Consider the following 21,193-nt stretch of genomic DNA (forward strand, 5'->3'; position numbering starts at 1 on the left):
TAATATTTCATCTCTATATGCAGACGCAGTTCGGCAGGTGTAATGTCAGCGCTGATTCAAACTAAACATTGAGAGGACATTACCATGCTGCGAAATTTCCAGTGGCGAGAGAAGGTTTATCTGGGGCGCTCCACTTTTTCTGAGCGCACAGCAACCTGTGCCTTCGTTACGCGAACAAGAGTGTCACAGCGAGTTCACGGAAAGGCTTTCGCGCAGCTGCTCGCAACATGCGAGCCGCAAGTATGCGGAATGTCTGCTTTGCGAAGATCTCGGCACATCAAAGAGGACACTTCTCAAATCCAGTTAATGTTTAGAAGAAAAGAAAACCAATACATTGCTGAAGTAATTCTTAAGTCAGCTTAATTACTTACGGTGTACCGCTCGTCAAGACCGGACGGGCGGTACACCGCTCGTCCTGTCTTCTCGTTCTTCAGTCCTGTCCAAGTTCGCAGTTATTCCTCCTCTCCAACATGTCAGACCAACTGGCCCAAAGCTTCCCCTTGTTGAACCATACATTGCTTTTTTTTACAGTTGACTTAAGAATTACTTCAGCTGGTTCCTTACCTCAGTCAATGTTTTGCAGACACTGGACGAGATAATATCACGAAAAAATAACGTTTTAGTGGGGTCGCCTGATTCTCTGCAAGTGGCAATGCTCTCTGCAAGCCCTACCGTCATTGCTGTTGAAATCTCAACCCCAAATGCGCCAACTCACCCAACCCCACTCACCAAGAAAGGGGCGCACGTGAACGCAAAGATGACGGCCGCGCTGAGGTAGGCCTGCACCTTCAGGGCGCTCATCTCGTCCGATCGTATGGACTGCACCCGCTCCTGGAAGGACTTTTCCCACGCGTACAGCTTCAGCACCTTGATGCCGCCCAGAATTTCGTTCATCAACTTCAGCCGCCTGTCCTTGTGCCTCATCAGTTGAACCTGCAATACGAACGAGATCAAGAACGCATGTTCGCCTTTCTTTATGATTTTTATTAATGGCCTTAATACTACCTGTCTCACATTCGCAGATGACTGCGGAACTCTTATTTTGCAGCGTAGTTATGAAATGTGCAGGATCCCCTTCGCTCAGATTGTTAAAGCGTCTAAACACTAAAAAAACTCCACTAATTTTTTACAATAGGAGACGTCAAATTTTCGCAATATGCCCGATATCGTTCGGAATTATCCAGTGTTCTGTCATATTTTCACGTTGTAGTGACGGCAACCCAGCAGTCAGGAAGACTGCAACAAAACTTGGAAACGAAGCTCTTTATTTGGGCTGACTTGCGCCCGCAAAAGAACTGAATCACTCGGCGGCGGTGTAAGCAACAAACGTGCTCGTCAGTCGTCGAACTACGAATGCCCGCCGCTCGCGGCATGGCTCAATTTAAAGCCGGCAAGGAAACTTCCAGATAACAGATCAAGATCATCTACAGTAATCTGGAAACACCTAGATGCAGCTCTTGATGGCTGTGATCAATCGAGATTAGTCCGGTCGCTTCTCACGTCACGAACAAATATGATAACACCCCTTTCCAGCGGCCTTGCGCGAACGAATGGACACTACAATGATATGTGGCAATATATACCTCGACATTTCTCTCAAATGAACTTCCATGGTCTGCTCCCTGTAATGAACACTACTAACGAAACGAAACGCAAATCTGGGTGCTTCCGCCGAAACTTGACATTTTTAACCAGAGCACAGACCACTTTTCATGTCTATGTGGTATAAATTCGGATACGCACGATCAGCTGAGGGCCTCATCAGTAACACCAACACCCCCTTTGAATCAGTTCAGAACCGCAGAACTAAATTTATGAGAAATGCTGTGATACCGTGATTAAGTGATCGTCAGTGCGCTTATATTTGCAGGCTCACCTTACCGATCTTCACAACTTATGTATCACTGAGATTACAATAACGTTCCCATCACCTATCAAATTGAGTTAGAGGTCGCAACGCAGTTCCCTCCCTCCCCCCCCTCCCGCGCCGATTACCCTTCATCTACGCTTATTCTTTATGACAATGCAAACTGCAAGAATCTGCTGGTTCACGCTACGCGCCACTCCAATTCACTCCGCTGCAAGGCTACCGTCCAGTCCCATTTCATTTTAAGAATTACCCGATCCCTTATGTTGCTAAAGTACTTGATGTACTGATAAACACACCTCGCAGTGGCTTCGCAGAGTAACATTCACGTCTTATAGCAATTAGTACGACCACGCGATCGTAGCAAATTCCGCAAGCTTGTCCCTCCATCTGACCGCGGAAAGCAGTCATCAAGCGGGAACTCCGAAACGTTTTTCAAATTCCCCTGAAAGTTTGTAGAGCTTTCCGCTGTTCCACGGTTTGCGAAGGGCTTTGCGAAGCAGTCAAATTTAGATGTTTTACAAATTCAGATCAGAAAATAACTTCGCCGGAAATTTGCCTCTTCAGCAAGAGCGTGAGCTGGGCTAGTCTGCTTAGAGAGAGAGGGGGGGCTTTAATGACTAAGAGAAATCGGCCTGCATGGTTGTCAGCCTAGTCTGCTTGGGTTCACAGCGAGATCGTGGCTTTCTGCGGCACACAATGGAAACTGACTTTATAAGCGCGATTGCCAAATCTACATCTTCGTGTTTTGTGTCCTTCCTGAAGACGTTCATTTGTGCTCCTGCATTACTCGACAATACACGCTGAATTCTAAAAAAAAATGGCAGTGGCTTAGCTGTGGTTAAGCCTGGATATAAAAGCGAAGAGGTTCAGTTACACTTGGTTTGACGTCATGGCTGTCGCAGTTCGCGCACAATGCACTGGGAGCACCACGATAACGGTGGAGGTGTTCTGCCGTCCACACACTGCCCGTACGGAGGCGGAGGAGACGCGCGTGTCGTCAATACGGTGCTGTCTTAGAAGGTTGCTTTAGAGACAAGTACTGTGGTGTCCATTCCTTTCGGGTGTACACCAATATATGAGACAGGCATTTGCTTTCCTTAAAACCACTTTTCATTTCATTTTCCTTAATGCCCTTACGGCGCGGTTTGGGTGTCCACCGAGATATGAGTCCTGGCGCACTGTTTGTCATTAATTTATTTTTTATTTCTGATATTTTATTTGTTTCATTTTTATTTTCGTTTCTGTGCTTATTTTTATCCTTTTTTATTACGGAGCTGGCCGCGTGACGTCGCTCGGTTTCGCGCATGCGCAGAAGAGGCGAATCTGGTCTGTGGCTCACGAGAAGCGCGGAGTTGACGAGCCTAGTGAAGCTTTTCGCTTCAAAACACAGGCACCCAGAAACCTACCTGGTACTTCCTGATGTATGCTGTAACCACACCATTAACGGGAAGCAGGATGATCATGACCCCAAGGCCGCCCAATGTGGCTATGCCCAGCTGTCCCCAGAGAAGCCAGATAGCGAGGCCGATCTGCAGAGGGGTGATCCAGATGAGGTTGAACACCTGGATGTAGTCCATCACCCTCTGCGTGTCCACCGACATGAGGTTGACGATCTCTCCCGTTGTGTACTGACCCCTGGCGACGCTGGACAAAACCAGGGCCTGCGAAACAAGCAGGGGCGACAATGTCACCGCGGATGCATAAATCGCGTAATAACTTGCGCCACCATCTTTGTGTTTGTTCTGAGAAAGAACTAAAAGACAAAAACATAAGTGAATACATCCATTGCTGTTATAGTATATAAGCTACAATCAGTTTCGCGCTTAACGCTTTGAACATACAGGATGCAACGCTGCAGTGTAATAAAATAACTGCACATAGCAAAGGTGACTGGAAACGGTACAAAAAGATTTCCGCTCTTACTTTAGAAGGTTTATCTATCCTGAACACTCAAAACTCTTTGCATAGCGAAGTTTAACCTCACATAGGGCGCTCATTGTGGTATGTACATAGAACTAAATATAAACTATGCCACGGGCTATGCCTCCGTTGGTACCTCCGTGTTGATTTATACCACCTGGGATGTCCAGTAAACCTTTGTGCACGATCATCTTCGCATTTCGCCTCCAACGACAAGGAGTGTAACGAAGCAGCAATATGCCGTAACTTCCAAGCCGCCATGATGAAGTAAAAATTCACGTTATGTCCGCCCCTTTCGATCTTTCCTTCAAAGCGCGGTACAGGGTTCTTTTAAACCTGTAAACTACTTGTAAACCACCAGTTCACGTTGTACAGGATACAGGTGTCATCCACTTATACCACTATCGTTCTCTATAACCTGTTCTCCCGCGTACTCGGCGGTTTCGGCCCAGCGAGGACGCCCGTGCCTTGAGCAAAAAAAACCAAGGCATGTTTATTAACCAATTCTGAAGAGTCACCAGCGCAGGCCAGGAACACTATCGCCAAGTTCCCCCGCTCCAGCGGGGAGCGTTAAAGTAAATGATAGCACGTTTGAATACGGATCCGAAGGCTGCAAGTTCCGATTACTCCAGACTTGTACATTTACAGACATAACTTCACTAGCGAAAGCACAAGACACCAGGAGAAGAACAACACAGGACAACGCTGAACTAACAACTGAAGTTTAATCGAGAAATGGCCAACCTAGGTCACCAGAAGACGCATGCGTATCAGACACACTGAACAAAACAAACAAATATTGTGTTGTGTTTTGTGTTTGTGTTTGTTTTTTTTTAGTTTGTCTGATACGCATGCGTCTTCTGGTGACCTAAGTTGGCCGTTTCTCGATCAAACTTCAGTTAGTCCAACGTTGTCCTTTGTTCTCCTGGTGTCTCGTACTTTCGCTGGTGAAGTTATGTCTGATGTACACCAACTAGCCCACATGGGTACCTTGTTACAGTTTGTACATTTACAACTGCGTGCAAGGGGGCACACGTGATCGCTGATCGCATGACCTGCCAGTAGCAGCTATCGTTGTAATATACACACAATTGCTTGTTTGTATAGTGCTCTTACTTCCACAACGTGACATCAAGAGTAGCACTCGTAGATTCCGTTTCTAAACCCGTTTACGTGAGCTAAAAGGGCACGTATACGCAGAAAGCGGCAGGAATAACTGAAGGGTCACGATTGCCGTTGAACAGGAGGCCTCACCTTGGCTCCTGTAAACGGGTTTAGAAATGGAATCTGAGTCACTCTTCATGCCACCACATATTGTAGCCGTGTGCAGCACTAATAAACTCAGCTAAAATTTCGCAGTAGCGATCATCCTTTGTGTTGCCAGTTCAATAATGCACAGCTAAGACCAACTGGAATCAGCAGCCCTAAATGTGCCACTGCCAAAACGAACTGTGACAGCATCAGCTCAGTTCGCGTGCAAGTCAGCAGTGCTGTGAAACTCCACACTACGCTGAACAGATCGAAGCAACGCTCGCAAAACCAGCGCGACACCAATGGGCAGCTGAAACTGCCCTTGGATCACGCATAAGCAAGACAGCCTGGCATTATACCTTCTGGTAGATGGCGTTGATCATCGCTGAACGCATTCTCATCGAGATGACGTAGATGCGGTAGTCGTACTGGCCGTTGAGGATGGATTCCAGCATGGCCGAGAAGAACATGGTGAAGGCGAACAGCAGGCCGCGCCACAGGGGGTCGTTGGAGCTCACGAAGGCGATCAGCAGGCTGCGATAAACGAGAAGAAAGTTGGTCCCAAGAGGCACCACAGGTACAGTGAACACGATGGGCGGGCACCACGACGAACTTCGAAGGCAATGCATACGCGGCCGTCCGAGCATTTTATAGCAGCAAAGTTTAAAATATATGTCCATTGTGACGCTAAATAAACCTGACTCGGGCTGAAAGTCGGCGCGCGCAGTTCCAAGCATTCGTGCAAGAGCACGCGCACAGTACTCGTCCCACTCTGGTGCACTGCACTTGCGAATGCCAAGAGGTCGTCGAGTCAATCGGCTCATGTTTTAGATCGCTTACAGGGTCCCCATGGGTAAACGCGCGAACTAGTGGCCACGCATCAAAATGAAGTGGCGCAGGCGCAGATGCTGCACCTGTAGGCCGTGCTTCGCGCCGTCTGCTACAGCGCTCGAGTGAAGTAGTGAGTCGGGTCGCCAAGGCCGCGGTAGCAGACGACGTGAGTCAAGTGCACCTGGGCCTGAGCACGGCCACTCTGGACCAGATGCCAGCTTTGGGAGCGGGCACATGCTCTGGATCGGCTGTAGCGTGCGCCAGTTCGTTTCGAAGCGCCGCCTTGCGTTCTGCGGAGCGCGGCCAGAAGCTCCCATGTGAACCACATAGCGAACTACCCTGCACATACATCAGCGCTGCCCAACATCATCGGTGCCACGCTGTTCCGCTCTTGCTCCAGTCACCAATGCACCTACCCATGTTTTTTATTTGAAAACAGAAATGAATACAAGCAAACTATGTACAATGGTACTGGACTCGTATCCAAGGCTAGTGTCGGGTCCAACACAATGATAAACTGTAAAATACAGCGGGTGGAGGTACACTTCTCACATAAATAATTTCAAAATATTAAGATCACAACATACATAACTAATATATTCACTTTTTATCATGCATACGTTCTTTGTACGCAATAACCTTAAATATTAACAATTTTACAGTCATTTGGGTACAGAATTTACAGCTCAACCGGGGGAAACTTAAATTCAGCAAAAATATTTCAATAGATTGTGAAAAATTGATTTTTATTTCATCATTACGGATGCCATTCCATATTTGTTCACCGTTGAATTCAATCAACCTTTTCCCGTAAGTATTGAAGCATATTGGTAGGTTAAAATTATTTGCCCTTGCAGCTCTAGTGTCCCTTTCAGGAGCTATAAAGATACTGTGATGAAACAGGTCATTGAATTGCACTATTTTATGAATTGTCTGTGCTGTTTTTAACGTGTAGATAGAATGTAAAGATAAAATATGTGCCGACTGAAATAGTGGCCTGAGGGGGCAAGTGTAGTTTGAGTATGTGATAATTCTTAGAGCTCTTGTGATCTGACTATGGGTTCAAGATATGTAGGGTACGTGACGCCCCAAGATTCTATGCAGTAACTTGACTGTGTATAAAAGCAAAATATAGTATACGGAGAACAGAGAATTCAAAACATTCTCGCGCTTTCAGGAGAATATGGCATCCATACGCAAGTTTTGAACAAACTTGTTTTGTGTGATTTCTCCAGTGCATATCAGAATCAAAATGCACACCTAGGTATTTAAAACTTGTTACATGTTGTAAGGGCTCATTTACATGCAAGGTGATAGCATTGTAGTTTAAACTTTTCCCCCTGGAGCTAAACTGTATTTTGTTTTCTGAATATTAACAGTGAGCTGGTTGGTAGTAAAGCACTTTAGGACCCTGACAAGTTCTTCGTTTATTTTGCTGTTTAGTTATTCTATTGATTCTCCTATAGATACCAATGCCGTGTTATCAGCATACATTAATGCTTGAACATATTTTAAGGTTGACGGAAAGTCATTGACATATAACGAAAAAAAGATCGGTCCCAGTACAGAGCCCTGTGGCACTCCAGTCAGCACGGCCTGCGGTTTAGATATCAAGTTATTCATTACAACTTGCTGTTTGCGGTTGGTGAGATAACTGCTGAATAAATCTGCTATTTTCCCTCTAAAACCGTAATTACGAAGTTTATCAAGTAGGATGGCATGATTAATGGTATCGAACGCCTTCTTTATGTCTTATGTCAAATTTTAGTAAAGCTCTTGAGAAGCATTTTCTCGAGTGAATGAGCGTTGTGTTTCGTTATTCTGCTCATTGTTTGTAACCCCATGTATTTTCTTAGTATTTGTCATTTTCAATACCTTGCATAGCCCCTCCTGCATGGGCCAATCTATTGGCCTGCAGTATTATGAAATAAATAGATAAATACACAACTATGGCTATCTTGTTTTCGTGAAGGGCTCTATTTAAAATTTGTTAGGACCAGGACAGTAGATCCTGTTGATCTCTGCGGTGTGAAGCCGTGCTGACCGGCGTTCGTTATACTATATTTGCTTACGAATTTCCTGACATGTGAACAGACATTTTTCAAAAACTTAATACTGAGGACCGAAATTGGCCTGTAATTAGTTGGTTCTGACTGCTCTCCTTTACGAATAGGCACCACTTTAGCGATCTTTAGCTTTTCAGGATATGTTGAGCTCCTAAAGATCCTAAAGACTGTATGCACATTTGTAAAATAAAATAAAGTTTGGTTTGGTTTTTTTTTTATATACAGTGATTAAACAGGTGTAATAAATGCGCGGCTAGTAAATCAATACTATCTTTAAGTATATTTACAGGGATTGTGTCGAGTCCCGAGGCTTTACATATTTGAATTTCATTAACTACATTTATTATTTCATTTAGCTCGAGCTCCTTCGTTACGAAAGTGTTTATAACAGGGGTTATTGGGCTTGTGGGATCAGATACGGAAGTTAGTTGCTTTGCTAAGAGAGGCCCTATGTTTGTAAAGAATTTGTTAAACGTGTCCACTACATCGTGGTCGATTACATCAGGTAATATGTGTTGCTTACACCGAAGGCCAATAGCATCATTCACTACACTCCACATTTTTGTCGTGTCGTTCCCGCGAGACTGCCCCTAGATTTAGAGCTAGGCAGTGTTTTTCCTGGTGCGCTGCTCCTTCATTATAACTTTATTGTGGCGCAAGGTACCCTTGGCGCTTAATGCTGTGTCACAAGTGACCTCACTCCGGATGCATTAAAACAGTGCGTTTCCTTAAGCCCCCTAATGGTCTTTTTTGTTTTTGGAAAGTGGTACCAAAACGGCTTTTTAGTACACGTGCCGTCATCTGTCAAGAAAGCAAAAAATGCTATGGACGGGCCCTACTCGCCTAAAACGGACACAGGGTGCCAGAAAACGCGATAAGGTGGAGTCGTCAGGGCCAGAAATGACAGTCTGCTTATGGCAAGCCTGGCTCGCCCAAGTTCGCTACGAGGTTAAACGTGCACAAAAAAGAATGCATGCATCAACTTTGCTTCACTCGTGAAATGGACCCTTGCTGTTGCATCTTGCCGAGTAGAAGGTTGGCAAAGCAATTCAGCCTGCGGAAGTTGCTTGAAGTGCACAAACAAATCGATATTACCCAGGAGCCCGTAAATAGTTCTACTTTTATTGCGAATGCAATATTACATTCATGAACGGCTTTTCGCGTAGCGGCAGCCGGTAGCCACGTTTGACCTTTAGAAGGACCTCTGACGTCCGACCAGGGTGAGAGATGGGCTACCAAGTCGAGTCGTCGCGCAGCGGCGGCTGTCAGCCACGCGTGACATTTAGCGGTGGAGGAGGTGCAGCCACACACACAAAGTTAATCGCTTTCCGGGATTTCCTTCACCCTTTCATTGCGAAAGCAATACTACTCCCAAGAACGGCCTTTCGCGTAGCGGCGGCCACTTGACACGTTTGACCTTTAGAATGGCCCCTGACCTCTTGCCAGGAGCGAGAGGCGGGCTACCAACTCGGCTCGTCTAGTAACGGCGGTCGCTTGTTTAAACACTAATCTTTGCTTTAGCTGGGATCCTGTTCACGTGACTGGGACCGGCAGCGAGTGTTCGCATGTCAAGTCGTAAAAAGTTGGAGGAAGTGTTATTTGCGGAACTCACTCCAGTATGAGCGGGCTGACGAAGGTGAGGACGCTAGAAACCAGCTTGACAAGCGCCACCAGGGTGAGCTCGGGCCAGAAGGTGCGGAACAGGGGAGTCATTACTCCGATCTTGGACACTATGGGACGCCGGCCATCGGCGTCTGGCTTCTTGCTCGGCACAGCCCTGCGTCAAGAGAATTAGAAAAGCGTGATGCAGAAAATGGGCAGAAGAACAGTTTTTCGGATATGGTAAAAGTGAAGAACCAAGCTTATAGCATCAGACATGATAAAGTTGCGCGAAAATAACACGCAACACAGGATACAAGCCGAGGCCAACTTTATCCTGTCTGATGAAATGTTGCAGCAACTAGCCGCCCAGCAGCCTTTCTACTGACTATTATGGCGCTCCTCAGCTGCAGGCGAACTAATTCCCTTTATGTTGCTTTTATTGCAAGGTCTTCCAGTCCCTATTGTGAGAATAGCAACGTAGCAGATATTTGGGTGCGGTTTCTAGAGACAGCTACTTAATCTGCTGCATAAGCACAGTTTTAGCTTAGGCTAGTTGCTAACATTAGACGAGTTTCTAAGCGCGATACCGATGGAGGGTGAGGAAGACTGATTAGCATAGCGAATACGTTTGTTTATCCTATCTTCGCCCCCTCATTTGTTTTTTGCGCTCCAGGAATCCGCCGCAAATCCGGTGGCACGGGCCTGGTGGAAAGCGGGTCGCTACCCCCACGGTGAAGTTCTCCGCTGTGAATGGTCCCTTCCCACCACGGCTCCGCACAGTGACAATTTTCCAGTGTTATCTCGCATGTGTACTTTGCTTCATGGTCCTATATGCAAGATTTCGCGTGCATTTTGATTAGCCAAGAACCTAGCCTAATAGAAAACATTTCTCAACTATTTTGAGAAGCACAGTTTCCTTCTTTAGATCTTTGTGGTGGACCAATGTGAAGACCAACGAACCCATGCTTTTTCTTCTCTTTCTCGAAGTGGTAGGTAAAGTCTTCCGCGACCTTAGCCGTCTGGTTGGACTGGTCCAGGAACCACATGTGGTACATCTGCAGTGGTCTCATGAATCCCAGGATGGCCATGCTGTTGAGAAAAATGCCAGAGACATTGACGCTTTTTGAGGTGCAGAAAATCATTTGCAAAAATGAGGCGTTTATAATGACTAAAAACAGCCTTTCTTTAATTTGTCATACACTGGCGCTAGCGAACGAAGTAGCTCAGTCATCTGCAAGAATTAAAAACCAAGGATGGCGACGGACAAGCACTGCCGCTTCGCGAAGTCGAAAGTGCAAACATGGCCACCGTAACCTTTGCTCATCCTCATCCTTGCGCTGCTTTTAGTTTGACCTCACAGCTTTTTCCTCCAATTCAAGATTCCTACTTTTAGACTTCCCAGCTTTTGAGCATCCGAAGAAAGTTCGACAGCAGTTCTACTTAATGCTAGACTTGAGGAATCAATTTAACCGTACTGAACCATCCGATTCTTCCTGTTAACCCTTGGCACGCTGCTGGAGGCTTATACCTTGCGGACCCGCTGGTGCCTGGTATTATGAGGTTTAACGTCCCAAAGCGACCAATGCTATGAGAGACCCCGTATAGTGGAGGACTCTGGATAATTTAAACCACCTTCGGTTCTTTGAACTGCACTGGCATCGCACAGTACACGGGCTTCTAGTATATCGCCTCCATGGAATTACGACCGCCACGGGATCGAACTCGCGTCTTTCAAGCCAGCAGTCAGGCACCATAACCATTGAGCCACAGCGGCGAATGAACCCCCCGGTGTGTTCAGAAGCCGCCACTTACCCGTTGAACCACCAGAAGAGAAGCTTGGACAGGAACGACGCCCGCACTTCTGGACATTGTCTCTGCCGAACAGAAAAAAAATGAGAAGACCGGCCACCGCGGCGCTGCGAACGGTTGCGGAGAAGACTTAACGTGGTCCTCGGCTCACCATGACTCTCTTGCCGCCGACTGCTGGCCTAGTGTCCGCGAAGCAGCTGAGCAGGAACTGTCCCACCATCACGGGGCAGTAGATCACGATGGTGATGAAGCGAAACTCCATATGGTCGTCCGATATCGCTTCTACATCCTGCGTCCACCAGACAAACGAATTGGGGCTTCCACAATTTCCGTACACTAGAGGTTTAAATAATGAAGCCTCCTTTTTTGTTCCTCTGACGAATGGGCAGTACTGCTAGCCCTAGCTACACTGATTCAAGAAAGCAAGTGCGCTAGTAGTAACCCTAGTGTGCATAGATTTTGCACAGCCGTCAGGAGTATTGCTTCTATAGTTACGAGGTTATACAGTTGCCTTGGCGCTGTAAACGCCGCGAAAAAATCGCTAGAATACTAGTGCGCTTTTTAACAACCTGGTTAATTTTTTTCTAGGATGGATGAGGGCCTCGTTCACTGTCGTTTCAGTGGAGCTGCACTCACTGAGAAAATTTAGGGTCAACAAAGTAATCTCCATGTTCAATTCAGGTCCGCAGTGTAGCTAAGTGTCAGTTGCTACCTTAATGCATTTAGGCATCGAGATACTGGTGGCTTGCACAGTACAACAACTCTCATCACTGCGCGAAAACGCGTTAAATTTCACAGAAGGTATAGAAAAAGTTTCACCTCGCTGAAGACTTGCAGGAGGACAGACCGGTACCGCACAATAGAAACCAGAGACATCATTAACCAGAAGAGGAACAACGGTCCGGATGTGCAGATGCCGCGTCTGCGGGCTGTCAGAATCAGCACCAGAGCGAGAATCTGGAAAGCGCGAATAAATTCAAGCGCCACACAACTTCATAGCCGTCTTTAATTTCAATTTTACACATCACAGTTTGGAAGACAAAAATTTGTCAGTGAAATCACTTTGAACATTAGATGTCGGGAACACATCTTCGAGAATGTCCGTTAAGGCCACTCAGTGCTTAAGCTGTTTCGCCGCGTCCTTACCGATGAGATCAGGCAAGAATAAATAACTTTTTTTCCTGCCACTCAGCCTGTATGCACGATGGCGCTTGCAAAATCTTAGTGCTCTCTGTGCGAGAGTAACGTGAGAGCTGAAGGCGAAGTGATAAGAAACTTCTATCTAATCAACATCAGCAAAAATCATAACAGCGCTACCAAGACAGAAAACGAGTTTTTGCAGTATTTTTGGCCATTAACTTGCAATAACAGCCGACATTCTTGCAGTAAGAGAAATTTGTAGTATTGTGCTGTCTCTTGCCATACCAACGGAATAGAAAAATGCTACGGTCCTACGGAAAAACACTACATTATCGCGGAGAAATCCACTACTGCAGAAAAATTCACTGCTGCAGAAAAATTACTCCTACAATACTTCACTACAGTACAGAAAATTTCTACACTACAACTGAATAATACACTGTTACAAAACGCAACAGAAAAGTCTCATTACGACGAAACAGTTCATCGTATTTTGGGCGAGATTCAACCGGCCTTTCGACAAGTTATATAAAGGAGACCAAAACTCTAGCCCCCGTACTACGAAGATGAGAGAGAATGGCTAAGTATTCACTTACAAATGTGACCATACGAATGACGGGGGCGTAGTACTCGACCGGAAACACGGTCTGTCCTTCGGCATAGCGAGTCAGTGCTTGGGCAATCTCGAGCACCGACACAAGGATCAAGAGGAGCGACAGCAGCTGCAAAGACAAGGCCGCGAAAGATCAGCCAAAAGTTTTCCGTTAATGGGGCTGCGCAGCGATGCGCCGTACAGACACTGATTTCTAACAACCCGTCTCAGCCATACACTGTGCTGTGTAACATCTGTGCTATGAATTTGAGAATGGCAGATCTAGACACTACACGTAACTGCGAATATCATCATCATCATTTATTAACCCTTAAAGGTCCCGTTAGGGGCATTACATAAGGAAGGGGGGGGAGACGAAAAAAACTTAAGAGCAACGAATTCAAATCATCAAGTCGTGAGAGTGCGGCAGAAATATAAACGAAATCAGATTACAACTTTGGAAGTAGAACAGGCTGGTCAGTTTTCAGGGCTTGGAAGCAGACATAAGGTGCAGGAAAACATTTGTCGTTGAGATGGTCGATTAGGAGCTGTCTGAATCTGGAAGGATTAGCCTCAATGACAATGTGTTCGGGGAGGTTATTCCAGCTTTCTATCGCACTGGAAGAAATAATTTATTGCGAGTACTGGTGGAGCCGTGCAAACGCTGTACGCTTAAGGAGTGAATGTAAAATACGCGAGGTGCTATTGTACATCAGCGCACTCAGCGGCAAATTACTTTCACCTTTTCGAAGAAGAGGTGTGACTGCCCATCCCCTCCTTGGTCTATAATACTGCGCTTCAAAGCACATGTCCTCTACTAAAAGATTTCTCAACGGACAGCAAAACCCTTAATCCTTTCACTTTTGGATCCTTCTCCAATGGCTTTTCTTCCTAGTAGACAAGGAAAGGGGAATGAGGGGCTCGTTATAAATATGAGAGAAGCCAACAGCCACAGAAACCAAGGGGCACAGGGGGTTTTTAATTAATTTATTTATTTTGTGGTGTTGATCAATTTATATTACTGAATATGTTATCGCTTGAAGCTAATTGATTAGAAAAGCAGGAGAAAAAACAACCACATGCCGCCGGTGGGATCCGAACCAACGACCTTCGAATTACGCGTCCGGTGCTCTACCACTGAGCTACGGCGACGGCTGTCAAACCTTGTCAAAACCTTGTCTTGTCTTCCTAGTGATCGACAGAAGCCTTTTATGCTCGACCGCCTTAGTGCGCTTCTGCAAATACCAATCAAGAATGGACGAGAAAACGCGCGGAAAAACCAGCACTAAAGTATTCGAGAATGAAGAACTAACTAGGCCGAATCGTAGTTTTACTTGCCGTCTATACGTTTGAGGTCACTCGGAGACTTCACCGGATGAACATTAGGGATCAAATGAATTGAACGGAGTTGCGTACCACTTTGGCGATGTTGAGGAACGTCCATGGCAGCGGCGAATTGCGACTCCTCTTGAAGGCGACGATGTCGAAAGTAGAGGTGAGCCAGAGGAACAGGCAGGGGGCCCACAGCAGAGCGGTCTCCTGGAAGCAGGGCGTGAAGTCCGGAGTGTCCGTGTTCCACGTCACGGATTCATCCTGCGGTGAAGAAAAGATTACGGTTGGTAGAATGTAACTAGGCGGTAGTTTTCTGTTTTCTGTTTAAACACAAATAGTTCAGTTCCCTTCGGATGCACGCTAAAAGTTGTTGGCTGTTCACTACGAGTTATAAAAGAAAACATAGGGTCACTGACCAAGTCAAAGTTTAATTAAACGTACGTTTCATGAAACTGACTTGGTCAGTGACCCTATGTTTTTTATTATGCCTACACCTGACCAGACGATGTTTCGTCGAACTATTGACTACATTACTATGAGTTAGAATCCGTCATAAGAAAATTCAAACGAAGATGCCAGGGGTGGTTAGACAACAGCTTTTTTGGGATCAAAATAACGCATTTGTATTTTCTGAAGTCTGAAATTAGAAAAACGCCGGTTGCAGACCGATAGGCTGCCCTAATCAAACTTCGTGTACTAGCGTAGCGCCGTCTGCTCAGCCTGCCATCCCCTTATCAGTACTGTTCCTTGGTTAGCAGTTTTCGCACAGCATGAAAGAACATGTGAGGATGGTGAAAGAAAAAAATGTCCTTCCAAAAAGAAACTAAGCGTTTGCAGTATCCCACGTTCCAGCTGCACCATGCTTACAATGGCGACACTAGTAATTGCCAAACAAAAAAGTGGGTTCCAATACTATCGCCGAACACTGCGTGTCAACAGGCCGCCGTATGGACTGGGGCAGGGTGCTCGTATTGGCTACCGAAGAGATTTCCTTGCGTACCCGTGGAATCATGAAATTAAAGTTTGACGGCATCTCGTCTGGTAGGATAGTAAGTAAGCTCATGTCGAAAGGGAAAGGAACGCCGGAACATCGATCATTTAAGAACCTCTGGTCGGCGTTCTTTTTCCTTTCGACATGAAGCTTGAATCATAACTCGTACTAACGACAACATCCCAAATCGCAACGATGGAAACTCAACCCGCACTCCCCCTGCACACTGTTGAAAAGCATGCAAGCGCCTACCACTGATTTCTTCATTTCATTGTCAACAAGGCTACCGTAAGGGGAGAGGAAACTTCTTATTTTTGTCGATGATTATATTGGCTACGATTTCAAAGCAATTTAACTGAATACATATTTGTGTCCTAATGACAGCTATTTTTTCGACGAGGCGCGCTTTCTATAGTCATCTGAAGGCTTGGCAAGGACTGCACTCATGAACGTGCATTACTTTTTTGGATCTTTCTAGCTCCTGAGAGAGGTAAAAGTACTGGGTGCTTTATCAGTCAATGACATGGCGCTCTGTATAATCTTTTATATAGCAAGGGAACAGCCAAGCACTTACGGGACGGTCGAAAATTTATGTTCACCAAAACTGCAGTAACTGAGTAAGTGGTGTGTATGTCGTCGAGCTATGTGGTTATCCAAAATATTTTCCCAATTGCTGAGCCTTTCCAAGGTGGCTCTCGAAAAGACGTTAAGGTGTAGTAGGCGGAAGACAGGTACAACTGTCGTTTCCGTCGTGCAAAGGAGCCGTGGAATTGTCAGTAAGCTTAAACATTGCGTTTAATGTTAGCAGCAATGCAAGTAGCACATATGTCCCACTTGACCAGCTTCTCTATCACTTGTGTATAAGAGCATAGATTATTTCTGCACCTACTCAATGCTTCGAAATGTGTTTTCGAAACGGCAGAAGTGCGATAGCCTTAATGAAAGACTTCAATGACGTTATCTTCTGTGAGGAAATAGACACAAACAACATTGTACTCGCGTTATTCATAGATCTACAAAAAGCATTTGACACAATGGATGGCTGCTGGATAAACTGGAAAACTCGTTTTATAGGTTCGTAAGCGTCATTTGTTTTAAACATCTTGGATCGTACGCAATATGTAATGATGCGAGTTGTGTGCTGTACAAAAATATGGCATGTCCCACAGGGATCCATATTCGACCGCTTTCTATTTTTATCCACATTAACGATTTACCTTCTTTCCATTTAATTTAAAGAATTTTCTTGTATGCAGACGACACTGCAGTTGCCCTTTTCAAAGAAACTTGTAACAAAGCTGTTCGTAGCATGCAAACAGACATGTGTTGCTTATTATAATAGTTCTGTGTTAACAATATTTTTATAAATGACTTGAAAACGAGTCTGGTGTCCCTCCATAGCCCACGCAAGGCAGTCAATGTCTTAACGAATTCGCTTCCATGGTACTTATTGCCAGCTGTGTGTGCGCGTGTGTGTATGCGTGCGTCAATTAAAACTGAAAAGTAGCTTTAAAGATCTGGGTTTCACATTCGAAGAAACCGTGTCCTGGAGTATACATATTGAGCAGCTCGGAGAGCGCTTACGCGCAGTCTTCGCATACACCTTTACTATGCGATCTATTCGTAACTTTGGAACTGAAGTGAATGTTTAGCCTTGCTGACCTGTGACCTTGGTTAAGGAATGCAGCGCGGCAAAGCCGAGGACGAAAAAAGAAGTGGACAGGACAGGCGCTGACTACCAACACAAGAATGTGTTGGTTGTCGAGCTGCATTCCTTAATCGTGACTTAAGAGTTCGACAATTAGTTTATAAAAGCCTAGGGGATTCGCCCTTAGATATGGAATGACTGTTTATGGGCTTGAGTCTTTTTCAAGATTACTGCAAATATATACAATGCTGCACAGGATTGTCGCTAACCTCTCCTAGGGCACTCGTTACCGCGAAACAGCCGCCATAGACAGCGCGCTTCACTTTGACATTTTTATATGCACAGACAATTTGCGTTTGACGTTCTCAGAAAACACCATTTCCTCAGTACTTTCAAAATCTCCAATGTTAAGTCAAAAGCATTACGCCACACAAACGTTTGCTCTTCTATGCATCTTTATTGGGATAAAAAAGCACGAGCGTGCTATGTACCGTATCATTAATAAATTCCGTGCAGCCACCCCCACAACTTCTTTGAACGAGATAAAAAGCTAATTAGAAACTGGCTAGTGTCAGATAAATGTTGCATCTTTTAAGTGTTTACTTTCAAGATTTCCTCTTTATGAACGTACAACGCACTGTGTTCCTTTCAAACGCGCGCACCAGCCTTGCATCGGGCCCATTGTTTATTTCTTCAAACGTTGTGTTGCTCTGTATACATGTTGTACAGTTTGCCATTGCATGATTTTTTATGTCTTGCTTTAATTCCCTAACATTATTGTTTTGCAACTATTTTGTCTACGCTTTCTAACGATTAATTTCCCTCATGCTGATGTGACAATGTGTAATGATGTCCTCAATGGGTACAATGCTATACGCCTGCCTGGTACTCGGCTTCCTAGGCTTTCATGGTTTGGAAAAGGAGCCTGCGCCTTCTAATCCCGTCACTCTTAGTTTTCCTTTAGTTATCTTTGTCTTTTTTGTATGTTTTCATACTTAATCGACTGTCCTGCAGTTTTCAAATATAATGTCTGATGCGCGTAGCCTCGCATATAGCCGGCACTGACATTGAATGAAAAAGGAAAATTATCAAAGTTGCGCAAGAACTGCGATGATGCCCTCGATTCGATAATTAATTTCTCTCTGCCCTAAAAGTTCGCTAGCCGTGAGCGGCGTCACGCAAGGAAATCCCTTTCTTCGGACCCTAGAACTGGAGCCTGGAACCTCATCGGTGCTCTCGTCCCAGAAGCACAGGCAGCATAAGCAGCAAGGCCGCTCACGTAGGATGCGTGAAATCTGAATCAAGCAAGTTGTTCAGGGGATCTTGCAGACCAACTGTGCTTACTTAAAGCAGCGCTTTACCGATGGCAGCAAAAACCTGTTTGCCGGAATAGCTCGCAACCACTATCACACGATTACCTACGTGCAACGCATACTAAGCTAGCCTCCCCCATAACCTTTGGACCTCGCAGAGAAGTTGCTTGCTTTCCACAGATTACTGAGCAGATAGCGTTCGTCAGCCCCCGGCCACGCCGCGCAAATAACAGGTGAGCACTGGCTCAGCAACGTGCCAGCGATCGGCGGTTCCCGCCCGCAGAGTGATTAGATACACGAGGCACTTCACTTTCGACAAAGACCGCGTCTCATTCACTCCCGCTACGGTGCGTTCGGCTGTGAGCGCGCCAACCGAGGGCAGCCCAGGATTGAGAAGTACTCTGCCAGGCTTCGAGCCGTTTTATCTGGTCGCTTTTGCCACTGTTCTGCTGCAGCTGCTAACCCGATAACAACTGAATCGCCAGGTTATGTAGAAAACGGCGCCATACTGCGTGCTTGGCGTGAATAACGAATGGCGTGAAAATGAACATTCTATGTTCATGCGCAGCATGATGCTATTTTGTTTTCGTGTCCGGTATTTCTAAGGTTGTTTTATACGCAGCTGTGAACTAAACAGTCCAAAGTTAGCCCAAAACCTGCGCCAATCAGCCGTCTTTTCATTCTCGCACATGTGGTGAGTCTCGGGGCAGAGCATCACTGGCGCCGAGAGCCACGAACACAATTCCTCCCCAACAAGCGAAGAAAAACCATTGATTGAGAAGTGTAATCACGCTTCATGCACGTGCTTTGCTTTACACAGGGCGTTCCAGTGAAACCAGCCGCCATTAATGTTTAAGTATATAGTCTTTTTGACGTCGGAAAACTTGTGAATCATGTTAACCATTTGATCCACAAACTTCCAGCCCTTAAAGCAGTTGAAAAGTTCAGTAGTAAGTTATGGCGCATTAGAAACGATATTTTGTTCGAAAAAGTTATTGCGACAGCACAGCGACATGATTCGTTCTCTTTAACCACACTTTCACAAGTCACTGCTGGTCTATGCAGTGGCTAAAATCAGATAACACAAGCTGTATAATGTGCTGCTGCTCTGCTAACAATTACTCTTCGCTCAGTTTTGTCATGAGCTGGCTTCGTTCAGTGCGTGATGTAACACATTGTAACATAAGTCGTCTTCGTGTTATGAAATTCAAAAGGTCTTCTCTCACAACAAATGGCAACAAATGACGAGGCTTTCGTAGTATGCGAAAAAAAATTACGTCTGGGCACATCTGATGACTAAAAAATTAACTGGTAAGCCCTTAAAAAAACACGGAGGGCACTTAACGCGACTTACGTGCTTTAATTGCAAAAGTAATAATTAAATATTAAATAAAACTAAATAAAACTAAATAAAACTAAAAACTAAATAAAACTAAATAAAACTAAAAACTAAATAAAACTAAATAAAACCATCCATCATAGCGTCCACCAAAGCGTCCACCAAAGCGTCCATCATAGCGTCCATCATAGCGTCCATCATAGCGTCCATCATAGCGTCCACCAAAGCGTCCATCATAGCGTCCACCAAAGCGTCCATCATAGCGTCCATCATAGCGTCCATCATAGCGTCCACCAAAGCGTCCACCAAAGCGTCCACCAAAGCGTCCACCAAAGCGTCCACCAAAGCGTCCACCAAAGCGTCCACCAAAGCGTCCACCAAAGCGTCCACCAAAGCGTCCACCAAAGCGTCCACCAAAGCGTCCACCAAAGCGTCCACCAAAGCGTCCACCAAAGCGTCCACCAAAGCGTCCACCAAAGCGTCCACCAAAGCGTCCACCAAAGCGTCCACCAAAACGTCCACCAAAACGTCCACCAAAACGTCCACCAAAACGTCCACCAAAGCGTCCACCAAAGCGTCCACCAAAGCGTCCAATGGCACATCTAGTTAGCACATAGACGTAAGGCAACACATACACTAGGTTCGCCTTTATTCGTCAAGCAACAAGGCGCTTTTGTGGCGTATGGGTAGTGTGTTCGCCTCGCAGTCTGAGGTCCTTGGTTCAGTTTCACGCACCTGGCGAAGAAATTCTTTTTCTTTGGTGATGACATAGCCGGGTTGCTGGACACCACTATATTATCGTCTACTGCTGACGTCCTGCGACCCCACGATGACGTCATTGGGGTTTGCGGAACTCTGCTGCTGGACAACAACACCGACGCCGCCGAGTTTTGTTGCCGATGATCCTTGTAATGATTTCGCATTGCAATGTTCAGTACTTCACTACGACCATAGGGGCCTGGTTGTAGATGGATTTGCAGTTGCCCTTTAGGAAGTGCTATATCCGTTTTCAGAATTCGTAAAACGCGATTGCCCTCTGCGGCGTGGTTCAAATTTCGGTCACTTTGCGGGGCTTTCAAAAACGGAGAGTCTGCCGTGCGCACATCAACGCCCACCACGCGCGCAACACCGTGTAGCCACGTTACTTCCGTTGCGCTCGCTGCTCAGGTGACCACATGGTCCAGCTGCTTCCCAGTGTCTGCCAACACTGCCGTTGTACGAGAAAACGTATCTTAAATCAGTGGCGCACTTCCCAGAAACGCCCTGTAGTCCTGCACCTCCCCCCCCCCCCCCCCACCTTTTCGGTATGCTTGGTACCTCTTGACTCGCTCGTTTTTAAGGCCAAAGCCTTTAATACCCCCTCGTTGTCGACGAAAGGTTGTCAGCAGAGGCTTGTCAGCAGAGGTGTCACGCTTTTCTAGTCAGACCAGTAAAAAAATCTTTACACGATGGGATTCGAACCACCATCCTTCCGTTCCGCAGCCGAGCG

At 45.9% G+C, this 21,193-nt stretch overlaps 1 protein-coding gene across 1 annotated transcript in view; it reads right to left on the bottom strand.

The window, feature by feature from the left end:
* LOC149326757 (ATP-binding cassette sub-family C member 1-like) overlaps positions 1-21,193 on the bottom strand; it is an 80,682-nt gene that overhangs the window by 45,478 nt on the left and 14,011 nt on the right. The window contains exons 2-11 of the mRNA XM_089563813.1: positions 14,498-14,674; positions 13,086-13,211; positions 12,169-12,306; positions 11,501-11,638; positions 11,353-11,414; positions 10,501-10,629; positions 9,551-9,715; positions 5,401-5,575; positions 3,277-3,531; positions 730-933 (exon numbers count right to left, since the gene is read on the bottom strand). Coding sequence (XP_089419939.1) covers positions 730-933; positions 3,277-3,531; positions 5,401-5,575; positions 9,551-9,715; positions 10,501-10,629; positions 11,353-11,414; positions 11,501-11,638; positions 12,169-12,306; positions 13,086-13,211; positions 14,498-14,674 — 1,569 coding nt within the window. The remainder of the gene's footprint in view (positions 1-729; positions 934-3,276; positions 3,532-5,400; positions 5,576-9,550; positions 9,716-10,500; positions 10,630-11,352; positions 11,415-11,500; positions 11,639-12,168; positions 12,307-13,085; positions 13,212-14,497; positions 14,675-21,193) is intronic.

The sequence above is a fragment of the Amblyomma mixtum genome, chromosome 10 (genome assembly GCF_055824585.1).
Source record: "Amblyomma mixtum isolate Tamu chromosome 10, ASM5582458v1, whole genome shotgun sequence".
Classification (NCBI taxonomy): domain Eukaryota; kingdom Metazoa; phylum Arthropoda; class Arachnida; order Ixodida; family Ixodidae; genus Amblyomma; species Amblyomma mixtum.